At 46.5% G+C, this 12,213-nt stretch overlaps 2 protein-coding genes and 1 long non-coding RNA gene across 7 annotated transcripts in view; 1 reads left to right on the top strand and 2 right to left on the bottom strand.

Moving 5' to 3' along the window:
• Positions 1 to 5,685, bottom strand: part of LOC309514842 (uncharacterized protein) — a gene marked incomplete at its 3' end in the record, with an annotated part of 56,815 nt that extends 51,130 nt beyond the window's left edge. The window contains exon 1 of the mRNA XM_082192224.1: positions 5,209 to 5,685. The remainder of the gene's footprint in view (positions 1 to 5,208) is intronic.
• Positions 1 to 7,917, top strand: part of LOC309515114 — a 47,494-nt gene extending 39,577 nt beyond the window's left edge. The window contains exon 3 of the long non-coding RNA XR_014212283.1: positions 7,569 to 7,917. This is a non-coding gene — a long non-coding RNA (uncharacterized lncRNA). The remainder of the gene's footprint in view (positions 1 to 7,568) is intronic.
• Positions 1 to 12,213, bottom strand: part of LOC309514838 (uncharacterized protein) — a 43,980-nt gene that overhangs the window by 9,792 nt on the left and 21,975 nt on the right. For 3 of the 5 annotated variants that reach the window (XM_082192212.1, XM_082192213.1, XM_082192214.1), the window contains exons 3-4: positions 12,003 to 12,084; positions 11,650 to 11,729 (exon numbers count right to left, since the gene is read on the bottom strand). The exons of the other annotated variants lie outside the window; for them this stretch is intronic. In XM_082192212.1, coding sequence (XP_082048338.1) covers positions 11,650 to 11,729; positions 12,003 to 12,084 — 162 coding nt within the window. The remainder of the gene's footprint in view (positions 1 to 11,649; positions 11,730 to 12,002; positions 12,085 to 12,213) is intronic. 5 annotated transcript variants of the gene reach the window in all.

Genomic DNA, 12,213 nt, shown 5'->3' with positions numbered 1-12,213 from the left:
AAGGCTTTCTGGGAAATGATATATAATGAAATGAAAAAGGTACTTAAATGTACTTTTCCCTAGAAACCAGAAGCCTTTCTCTTGGGCATTGTCGGCCAACTGGTGCCAAAGAAAGACAGGACTTTTTTATGTATGCTACTACAGCAGCAAGAATTCTTATCACAAAGTATTGGAAGACACAGGAACTACCCACTCTGGAAGAATGGCAGATGAAGGTGATAGACTATATGGGACTGGCCGAAATGACTGGCATAATCCGAGACCAGGGGAAAGAGACGGCGGAAGAAGATTGGAAGAAAGTCAAAATTTATCTTAAGAAATATTGTAAAATTAATGAATGCTAAAATGTTGAGGTTATAGAAAAAAGGGGATTACAGCTGTAAAAGATTAAGTAAAAGAAAAGAACAAGGGAAAATTAGATAAAATCAAGGGGGAGAATTTGCTGAAACAAATTTGGAAATTGGGATGCAAAGGGGAGGTACGGGGAAGTCGGTGAAGTAAGGTTTAAGAAAAAAGGATTTGAAATTATACATGTTTGTTTGTTTGTTTGTTTGTATTGTGCATTGTTTGTGTTTATAAAAATTGTGAAAAACCAATAAAAATTTTATATAAAAAAAACAGCTGCTCTCCCTCCCTCCCAGAGTTCAGTGACCACTTCCTTCCTGCTTCTGTCCCATTTTCTAGCCACTTGGAATGTGCAAAGTTCTCAAGACAAACTGGGGGTGGAATCCCTTTTTCTAAGGTCTGAGGGCCAAAGGATAGCACTATAAACAAGTGAGAAGGGCTCACATTCCTCCTATGATTGTAAATAAATTCTCATTTTGGAAGTGCCCCTTTCCAGCTCTGGCCAGCTTGCCCACCACTGTCCCCTGGAGCAGAGATGACAGGGCCAGGGAACTCTCTGCTGTGGATCAGAGAGGATCATCGCAATGCCCTCTGTGTGGAACTGCTCTAGAGGATGGTTCAGAATCTGCTCCAGATTGTTGGCTGGGCCCCCTTTCTTTAGGAAGGGCATTTATTTCCCCCCTTTTTCTCCAAGGAGCATCCATGGGTCTACCCCATCTCCCATTCCAACCCCTGAGAACACATTTAATTCCTGTTTTAAAACAGCGGCATTGGTGGTCCCTTCATTTCCAGGTCCAATTCAAAGTTCTCTCAGGAGTATAATATAATAATAGGAATTTATTATTTACCCCCCCCCCATCTCGCTGGGTTTCCCCAGCCCCTCTGGGAGGCTCCCAACCAAATATTAAAAACACAATACAGCATTAAACATTAAAAACTGCCCTGAACAGGGAGGGGTTCACTTAGCCCCCCCCCCATATGTGAAGAACCACCTTCTTCCCCACAGACCCTCTTGGCTGTGAAATTTGGCAGAGGGGGCCCTCTTGGTAGCTTCACCCCCTCGAGAGTCTTGGGTGGGGGCGGCCCAAGAGAGGGCATCCTGGGGGCAGACCCCCCCTTGGGGGATTCCCTCCCCACACAGGCCCCTCCCCCTCTTTCCCAAGGCCTCTGACAACGGAGGACCCAGCCTATTCCTCTGATTGTGATTTGTTTTGACTTTATAAAATAATTAAAAATGGTTGCACTCTGCTCTGGAACAGCGGTAATAGTAGTAAAAATACCAACAAACAATAATAAAAATAATAACATAAAGCCTCAAGCATGGAAAAAAAGCCTCAAGTTACACACAGACCTTCCAGAAACGGCTGTGTGTGTGTGTGTGTGTGTGTGTTTGGAATCTGCAGTTCTGAGCATTTGCCTCAATCTCAGGCACGGACCTCTAATAATGAACCATATGTTGCAGATATTCCTGTAAACTAATTGCGAAATACAAATGACAAGAGAAGCCTCGGTCAGTTTATCTGCGTCCTTTCTTCTTCTTCCTAGCTTTCTCCTTTTCCTTCAGCCCAGGAGGTATTTCCCCTCAGAGCCAGAGCAGAGGGGGGGGAGGGGCTGCAGTGCCTCCGAGGCTCCAGCAGGGGGAGGGAGCCTCTCTCTCTCTCTGATTGGCCGCCAGCCCTTTTGGAGGGAAAACCCGAGGAGCCCTTTCTGAGGGGAAGAGTTGGGCAGGGCCTGGTCAGAGAGGGGAGAGGGGGATTATTATTATTATTATTATTATTATTATTATTATTATTATTATTATTATTTTATAACAATAGCAATTATTATTATTATTCAGAGAGGCTCTGAGGGAAGAATCTCTCTAGCCAGAAGAAGGAGTCTCACAGCTTAGAGAGGAAGACGACCCAGTGGAGGGTCTGGGGAGAATATGGAGGCAGGATTTACCGTATTTTTCGCGCTATAAGACTCACTTTGTCCCTCCTAAAAAGTAAAGGGAAATGTGTGTGCGTCTTATGGAGCGAATGCAGGCTGCGCGGCTATCCCAGAAGCCAGAATAGCGAGAGGGATTGCTGCTTTCCCTGCGCAGCAATCCCTCTTGCTGTTCTGGCTTCTGAGATTCAGAGTAATTTCTTTCTGGTTTTCCTCCTCCAAAAACTAGGTGTGTCTTGTGGTCTGGTGCGTCTTACAGAGCAAAAAATACGGTAATCTGGAGGTCTGAGTCTGAGGCAGGAGAGGGAGGAGCTGTGGGAAGACGGACTAAAGCAGGGTCTCCTTCCGGTCAGTTGGGGAGAGATCTGCTAGGAAAAGGAGACCCCCCCCCCAATGAATAACAAGGGCTGAGAGGATCCCCTGGGTCTGTGAGAAATCCCTCAGGGTGGTTAAGAGAGAGGAGGGCGGACGAAAAATGCCCCTCGCTCAGGAACCAAAGTATGAGGCAGAGAAGGAAGCTGCGCTGTATGAAAAGTATTTAAGTGTAGCCCTGGTCATAACTAAGTAAATGAACAGAAACCGAGTTAATTCTTTTACCTCCTCTGGTAGAAACCTGAACTTCCAACTGAAGTGCAACAAGAGAGCTTTTAGCAACTGAAGTTTAAGAAAAGCTGTGCATGTACTACAGTGAGATCTTTCTATTTAGTTTAAGTAAGAAGCCAACTTTTATTTGGAAGAATGCACCTCCTGACCCCAAATTTGTTTCATGGACCTCTTCTTTTGTAAATAAGACTGTTCTTGTCCGTTCAGCTCCTGCCTAAGACTCTAAATCACTAAGTTTCCCCTCTCACAAGGGAGCCTGTGGGAAATTGCGGAAATTCGTGTTGACGGAAGATGAGGACAGGTGACTCCACCGAGGCCCAAAGTCGTCCCCCCCCCCACCAGGCCTCAAACTGTCCCAAATTCCTTTTGTCTTCTAAAAATCCAAATCAGCTTTTCTCTGCTCTTCTCTGATTTTCTCACAAGATGCTGTGGCAAGGGCAAACCGTTACTTTTTATCAGTACAAGAATGCTTCAAAAAGCTAATGAATAGACTCTGTCAGAGCAGGCCCGAGAAACTGAATCATATCTCATTCTAGTTGCAACATCTTTGGACATGCTGAACTCCTCTCATTCCCCCTTTCCTGGGAAGGGTGCCAAGAGGCCACAATAGTCCCAAGACAGCTTTCTGTACATGCTCAGGAACCTCAACATGGGGCAGGACTATGGAAGGAGGAGGAGAAAGGAGGAGGGAACTGGAAAGGGGTATATATATATTTGTGCACATGATTGTGAACTCATGCATGCTTTTTGTGACTTATCACACTTGCTCCTTCTACCAGTTCATGGATGGTAGAAATAAAAAGCCTTTTCTCCAAAACTATTCCTTGAGTGTCTGTTGACTCCCACTTCCCTTTCCCAGGCGCAATATTTTCCCCACCCGAGGGCAAAGCCTCATAAGGCTACAGTGTAATTTGCATATCATGAGGTGGGTCTGCTATATTTAATGGGGGGCAGTTAGCGGGGTGAATCCACTCCTTTATTAGTTGATGGTCATTGGTGGGATCCAAGAGCCCAAAGCAGGGTGCATCAATTTTCACATACCGTATTTTTTGCACCCATAACACTTACTTTTTTCCTCCTAGAAAGTAAGGGGAAATGTCTGTGCGTGTTATGGAGGGAATGCCTACAGGTGGCGGGGGGGATCTGCTGCAGTCGTGAGCAGAGGATCCATGGTTCCCCTTCCTTCCCTCCTCCGTGGTTACAAAGCATGGATCCTCGGGATTTTTGCATTGGGCTACTCCAAACTCACTGTCAGATCACATGTCTGTGGCCACAGCATGAACCACAAAAATCATATATCCACTATTTTGTTTAGAATATTTTTTTTCTTGTTTTCCTCCTCTAAAAACTACGTGCGTGTTATGGTCTGGTGCGTGTTATAGAGTGAAAAATGCGGTAATTAAATATGAAATGGCTGCCAATGTCCAAATGCCCTCGGCACGTGAGGCTTTCTCTGTGGCCCATCTCTCGTTCGCCATGCACAGCTCCACCTCTGACTTCTCATTCACCTTTCTGTCTCACAGATGGCGGAGGGATTCTGGCAAGACCGCCTCATCCATCTTTTCTTGGTGGCGGAGGAGAAGTCGCGGCTGTGGAACCAGACGAGGTGGGGAGAAGGAGCATGGGGGGGGGAGAAGAGGCCGGGGGGTGTAATGAGGTGGGTCTGCTATATTTAATGGGGGGCAGTTGGCGGGGTGAATCCGTCACACATGGGGGGGAGGTAAAGCCTAAACAGGGGTCAACAACCTTTTTCAGCAGGGGGCCGGTCCACCGTCCCTCAGACCTTGTGGGGGGCAGGACTATATTTGGGGGGGGGAATGAACGAATTCCTCAGCCCCACAAATAACCCAGAGATGCATTTTCAATAAAAGGACACATTCCGGATTCACCCCGCCTCCTCCAAGCAGGAAGGGAGCCCCCACTCCTGCAGGGAGGCACTGACCCCTCCCTGGCCAGCCAGCCCCCCCCCCCCTGCTCTTGCTCATCCTCCCAGAGGGGCTCAGACGGATCCCAGCACTCAGTCCGCATCCTCCAGCCTGACGGACTGAAACTCCGCAGGACTAGAGTGGGCTCTGGACCCCCAGGAGACTCCTCGGCTGGTGCAGCAAACTCAAGTCTGGGGGGATGAAAGCCATGGCTTCCCCACAAAGCGGTGAGCAGCCTCTGCTATGAAGGAAGAACAGGCTTGCAGCCCTCCTGCAAAACCACCCGCCCTCCGCCCCCCCCCGGGTTTGCAGAGAGCAAGGAGGGGGCGCAGGACCCTGGGGGGCACGCATGATCTGAACACGCCCCCCCTGCAGCCCAAAGGGAGGAGAGAGAGAGGAGACTCACCCGATTGCAGCAGGAGCCCCCCAGGCAGCGAAGCTTGCAAAGGAGACACACCAAACAGCCACGCCCCGCTTGCAGGAAGTGACCTGCTCCCCCCCCCAACACCATTCTCTCCTCTCTAGGAATTCGGCTCAGTTCCTTTTAACCCTTGGCGAGCCGAGCGCCCCAAGCTCATCCCCAGCCCCCTCTCGCTGCGTTTTCTTCCTCCAGAGCCGGAGCGCAGGAGGAGCCCCGCACATTCCACACCCCCAGAGATGCTGTGTTTTGGGGGATCTGAGCTGGTCTCTCCCTTGGCCAGAAAGAGCAGGATAAGCTTGCAGGGGAAGCGTGCCCCCCCCCGGGGCTGCATCTCCTTTTATCCCCATCCTTGCCTCCGGCTTGGCTGTAGCCAAAACCAGACAAGAAGGAACCAGATCCGACGTGCAGCTGGGCCACGATCACGGCTCGCCCTTCCCCGCAAGGCTGCGGGCCTGGCGAGTTGAAGGATGGGGGGGTTGAAGGGGGGTGGGTGTAGGGGGGGTCCCAGCCCTTCAAGGCAGCGTGCCTGTCCCACCCCCTTCCTTCCCTCCTGTCTTCTGGGGGCCTGATCCTGAACGCCCAGGAAGACACCTCTGCCACTGTACAGTAATCTACTCCTGGTCTACAGATGCCTCAGAGGGTTAGCTACCATTTTCGTTGTCCCGTTAACTTGCATATAGTAGGTATTTAGTTCACAAAAATATTCTCTGCTGAAAATTTTAGTTTCTTCTGATCGGCCATAATTATACAAACCAGCACTTTCTCCCAAAACCTAGTAATGTTAGGTATATAAAAAGGTAAAGGACTCCTGGACAGTTGGGTCCAGTCAAAGACAACTATGGGGTGCGGCGCTCATCTCGCTTCAGGCTGAGGGAGCTGGCTTTTGTCTGCAGTCAGCTTTTCTGGGTCTTGTGGCCAGAATGACTGAACCGCTTCTGGAGCAACGGAACACCATGACGGAAGCCAGAGCACACAGAAACGCCCTTTCCCTTCCCGCCGCAGTGGTACCGCTTTATCTACATGCACCAGTATGCTTTCAAACAGCTAGGTTGGCAGAAGCTGGGACAGAGCAATAGGAGCTCACCGCTGTCAAGTGGATTGGAACCACCAGCCTTCTGAATGGCAAGCCCAAGAGACTATAAACCAATGTTTCAGGGAGACATTGTCCTTACCACATCTCCAGCATAATGCAACCTTAGCAAATCCTTTTTATACAGACCTCTATGTGGAGTCCAATAGATTCTAAAATACGTTCCCACCATCCAGATAATATTGACATTTCTCATTCTTTATTCCAATCATTCCTTAAGGACTGCATATCAAACTTGTTTATTGTTAGTAAAAGGTAAAGGGACCCTTGACCATTAGGTCCAGTCGTGGCCAATTCTGGGGTTGCAGTGCTCATCTCACTTTATTGGCCGAGGGAGCCGGCGTACAGCTTCCGGGTCATGTGGCCAGCAGGACTAAGCCACTTCTGGCAAACCAGAGCAGTGCACGGAAAGGCCGTTTACCTTCCCCCCGGAGCAGTACCTATTTATCTACTTCCACTTTGACATGCTTTTGAACTGCTAGGTGGGCAGGAGCAGGGACTGAGCAACAGGAGCTCACCCTGTCGTGGGGATTCAAACCGCCTTCTGATCGGCAAGTCCTAGGCTTGTGGTTTAACCCACAGCGCCACCTGCGTCCCTTTAGTGTTAGTAGGTAGGTATAAAAAGTAATTCCTGGCTTTCTAGTTTCAAGTGAATTGCTCAATTGTTCCAGTATCTCACATGTCTCAAAAACTGAGAAAGCTCCTGGCCCAAAGAGACCAGTTAGGAGATGTTGTAACTGAAGATATTGCCTCCGGGCCCCAACTGGTAGATGATATTTTTGTCTTTGAGCAGCATAACTATAACATTCCTCATCTATCACTTGGTCCAGAGTCAATACACCTGTTTCCACTCAATTTTTCCATAGTACCATCTTTTTAGCAATTTTTACTATGGGGTTTCCCCACAGGGCGAGTTTGGCATGTGAGTATAGATCAACTTTATTTTTATTAGGCAATATGTTCCATATCTTTCTAACTGACTTTGTTGTTTCTAGAGTCACCTGATATTTCAAATATTTTGATCCTAGTATTCTCCAGCCCACCAAGGGGCTGTATGTGCATATTCTAAGGTCACCCACGTCGGAAAATTAAGACCAACAATGAGTTTCCAGTATTTAATACATGGCAGTGTTGTTGTTGTTGTTGTTGTTTAGTTGTGTCTGACTCTTCGTCACCCCATGGACCAGAGCACGCCAGGCACTTCTGTCTTCCACTGCCTCCCGCAGTTTGGTCAAAATACATGACAGTAGGTAAGTATAAAGGCATTTGCTAGAGTCATTCCCAAAGTGTCAAGAGCTCTTGGAAAAAATCCTCCATAAACTTAGTTGCTTGAGCCCGAGTAGGAAAATTGGTAACCCCATTACTACCCATGAGAGTTGAGATTCCAAAATAGTGAGGCTTTTACTTGAGTTGTTTTCACACAAGACAACATGCATGTTCTCCCTCTGCTGCTGGCTTTCTAGCTGTGGCCTTGAAGCACACTCCTCCGATCCTCTCCCTGGAGCTGATCCTGCCTTCCCTTCCTGACAGCTGGGGACCTGAGCACTAAGGAAGTTCTCCGGCTGGTGCGGTGGTCAGTTTCCCTTGGATAGAACACCCATGTACCACTCTCCCTTCTCCTCTTCAGCAGTGCAATGCAGCAGCAGCAAAAAAGCTGATCCTATTCTAGGCTGCAACAACCGAAGCGCAGTGTCTGGATTGAGGGAAGAAATAGTCATGCTGTATTCTAACTTGGATAGACTTCACCAGAGTTCTGTGTCCAGTTTTGGGCACCACAATTTAAGAAGGATATTGACAAGCTAGAACATGTGCAGAGGAGGGTGACCAAGATGATCAAGGGTCACATGGAAGATGGAGCAAGCTTGTTTTCTGCTGCTCCAGAGGGTAGGATCCAAATGGCTACACATCAGGAAGAAAATTCTGATGGTGACCTCTCCTTCCTTGCAGGTTCATCACCAGAGGTTAAACGACTATCTGTCAGGCATGCTTCAGCAGACATTCCAGCATTGCCATGGCCCTGGTAGTCCCTTCCAACTCTACAATTCTCTGTTTCTATGCCTCTCCTGATAGGCATCCTTTGATGGGAAGCAGGATTGTCACACTCATTGAAGCTCTTTCCGCATTGCAATAACTGAATGGTTTCCCCCTTTATGAATTATTTGATGGGAAGTGAGTTGGGCTCTCTGACCAAAGCTCCGTCCACATTCTGAGCACCATTATGCTTTGTCCCCTGTGGGAATTCTTCCATGGGCTGTGAGACTTGTCTTCCGAGCAAAGCTCTTCCCACATTCCAAGCACTTATATGGTGTCTCCTCCCTGTGAGTTCTTTCATGTGAAGTGAGACTTCTCTTCCAACTGAAGCTCTTATATGGTTTCTCCGCTGTATGAATTCTATTTTTTTTAATCTTTTTTTAGATTTTTATTTTTTAACAATGTCTATAATCATTACATTACATTCAGATTTCAAATTTCCCCTTCCCTGCGGACTTCCCTCAACTTCCATCACTGGTTTATTACATCTTATATTACATTCTGCTGTTTATATTTACTTCTATATTGTCATATTAAGTTTCCTATTTTTTGTAAAGAAAATTGCAAATGTTTATTTAAATCCTGCCAATGACTCTTTTTTTGTTGTTGTTTCTGCAGATATGATGCAAAAGGTTCCCATTCTTTTTCAAAGTCACTATTGTTTATCCCCGACAGTTCATCTGTTAGCTTTGCCAACTCTGCATAGTACATCAGCTTCTCTTGCCATTCTTCCTTTGATGATATTTCCCCAGTCTTCCAGTTCTGGAAGACTGGTACGCTGTATGAATCATTTGCTGGGAAGTGAGATGGGCGCTTCGAATGAAGCTCTTTCCACATTTTGAGCACTGGTATCATTTGTCCCCTGTGTGAATTCTTTGATGGACGGAGAGCTGGGCGCTCTGACTGAACCTTTTTTTACATTCAAAGCACTCATACGGTTTCTCCCCTGTATGAATTCTTTGATGGGGAGTGAGACTTTCCTTCCAAGCGAAGCTCTTTCCACATTCCATGCACTGATATGGTTTGTCCTTGCTGTGAGTTCTTTGATGGGAACTGAGATGGGAGTACCGACTGAAGCTCTTTCCACATTCCAAGCACTGAAATGGCTTCTCACCTGTATGGATTCTTTGATGGTTCTTAAAGCTAGCACTGTGACTGAAGCTCTTTCCACATTCCAAACACTGAAATGGCTTCTCACCTGTATGGATTCTTTGATGGGACATGAGACCAGTTCTCTGACTGAATCTCTTTCCACATTCCAAGCACTCAAAGGGCTTCTCCCCTGTATGGATTCTTTGATGGTGCATGAGACCTGCTCTATGAGTGAAGCTCTTCCCACATTCCAAGCACTCAAAGGGCTTCTCCCCTGTATGAGTTCTTTGATGTGAAGTCAGACAATCCTTCCGGCTAAAGCTCTTCCCACATTCCATGCACTGATATGCTTTCTCCTCGCTGTGACTTCTTTCATGTGAAGTGAGACTTCTCTTCCGACTGAAGCTTTTTCCACATTCCAAGCACTGATACGGTTTCTCCCCTGTATGAGTTCTTTGATGGGAAGTGAGAATTTCCTTCCGAATGAAGCTCTTTCCACATTCCAAGCACTGATATGGTTTCTCCCCTGTATGAGTTCTTTGATGTAAAGTCAGATTAATCTTCCAACTGAAGCTCCTTCCACATTCCAAGCACTTATATGGTTTTTCCCCGGTATGAATTCTTTGATGGGAAGTCAGACTTTCCTTCCGGGTGAAGCTCCTTCCACATTCAAAACACTGAAATGCCTTTGTTGCTGTATGAGTTGTTTGATGAGATGTGAGATGGAACCTATGACTGAACCTCTTTCCACATTCCAAACACTGATATGGTTTCTCTCCAGCATGAATTCTTTGATGAAGAGTGAGATTATCCTTCCGACTGAAGCTCTTTCCACATTCCATGCACTTATACGGTTTGTCCTTGCTGTGAGTTCTTTGATGAGAACTGAGATTGTAGTACCAACTGAAGCTCTTTCCACATTCCAAGCACTGATATGGTTTCTCCCCTGTATGAATTCTTTGATGGCGTGTGAGACTTTTCTTCTGGATGAAGCTCTTTCCACATTCCAAGCACTGATATGGTTTCTCCCCAGTATGAATTCTTTGATGTCCTGTGAAACTTATCTTCTGGATGAAGCTCTTTCCACATTCCAAGCACTGATATGGTTTCTCCCCTGTATGAATTCTTTCATGGGCGAAGCTCTTTCCACATTCCAAGCACTTATAGGGTTTCTCCACGCTGTGAGTTCTTTTATGGGAACGGAGATACGATTTCCGACTGAAGCTCTTTCCACATTCCAAGCACTGATATGGTTTCTCCCCTGTATGAATTATTCTGAAGCTTTCTCTACACTCCAAATATTGATACCGCTTCTCCATTGTGTAGATTTGGTCTCCCTCATTCTTCCTTTCTGATTCATCACCATCTGCAACAAAAAAGAAACGGATCACAGCCTCAGAGACTGAATTTCAAAAGAGATATTGTAATCCAAAAGGCAGCCTTACCAAGAGACTCCATGATCCCACGATTCTCCTCCATTACTTCCTTATACAGAGCTCTTTGGTCAGGATCCAGCAACTCCCATTCCTCATTTGTGAAATGAACAGCTATATCTTCAAAGCACACCAGACCCTAAAAAAAAAAGGGAATGTCCCCTTCTTAGACAACATACAGATTATCTACTTCACATTGCTCTGGTGTTTTCTGCCTGTTCACTGCTGTTTTGTTTTAATGTAATTGTTTTCTGTACATTTTAATTATGGATGCATATTTTAATGTTTTAACAAAACTGTTTTTTTGTGTGTATTTTAATGACTGGTATTAAGCTTTGGGGGAATGGATGGAATGCCACATGGTGATCTTCAAATAATTCTCTCTGATCACGGATTCTAGTTTCCCAGATGGAAGGATCCTCTCTTTGCTCTCCCTGCCTACTGTTCTGGAGGTGGGGGGAACCTTCACAACGTTTTAAAGTCAACTTCAGGGGGTACTGCGTGTCACAGGGAGGGGAAGGAGGGGAAAGGTGAATTCTGGCCACTGTTTTTATGATTTGTCAACTGCTTAAAAGCCTATTTTAGCATTAAATGTTAAATCTGTAAATAAAACTGCAACAACTGATAAATAATATTAGCAACATTCAGGAGGCTAGTCAACGTGAGGTGATTGTTCACCATTCTCAGAACATAAGGCTCCTGCAATGGCCTTTACAGCCAAGAGAAGGAGGAGAGAGATTCATTAGGGACTCTTTCGCCACAATCCTTCATTCTCCCTACCTGATCTGGTTCCATAGCTGCTGCTTCTCTGCCTTCATGCAAAGATGGATAAGCATCTCTTGCCAGCATCATTCTGTCACCTGTGAGAGACAAAGGTAAGTGGCAGGCCATTTTCACATGCTCCTCTTAGAGGTGAAGCAGTGCATCTCTAACTACAGGTGGGCCTGTAAAAAAGTCTCACCTACTGAGTGCATTTTGACATTTGTATCTTAGCTAGGTAAAAATACATGTCCCCACTTTGGGCTCTTGGCCCCTAGTGTCCTCCCCAAAATGTTGGGGGGGGGACCCACAGATTAGTGGCAAAATCTACAGAATGTGTGACCAAATGGGGGAAAACCCTCCTTCCTCCTTACCCAGTGGTCTCTCTTTGGTCTCCAACGGAGTCTTCTCTGCCTCAGAGGAATCCAGGCCCGTTTCTGCAAAGATAATCTTTCCCTGAAAGGGCAAAAGGGATTGGAAGCAGAGAATGGAGAGAAACATTAGAAAAGGACTGGGAGAGGCAAAAGCTTTAGGGGGACCCGATATCATTCCTTGGAGGCTTTCCAAATAAGATTGGGGGATTAA

This window comes from Podarcis vaucheri, assembly GCF_965113315.1.
Source record: "Podarcis vaucheri genome assembly, chromosome: 12".
In the NCBI taxonomy this organism is placed as follows: Eukaryota; Metazoa; Chordata; class Lepidosauria; order Squamata; family Lacertidae; genus Podarcis; species Podarcis vaucheri.
The sequence above is the reverse complement of the archived record's forward strand: the minus strand, read 5'-3'. Positions and strand labels throughout refer to the sequence as shown.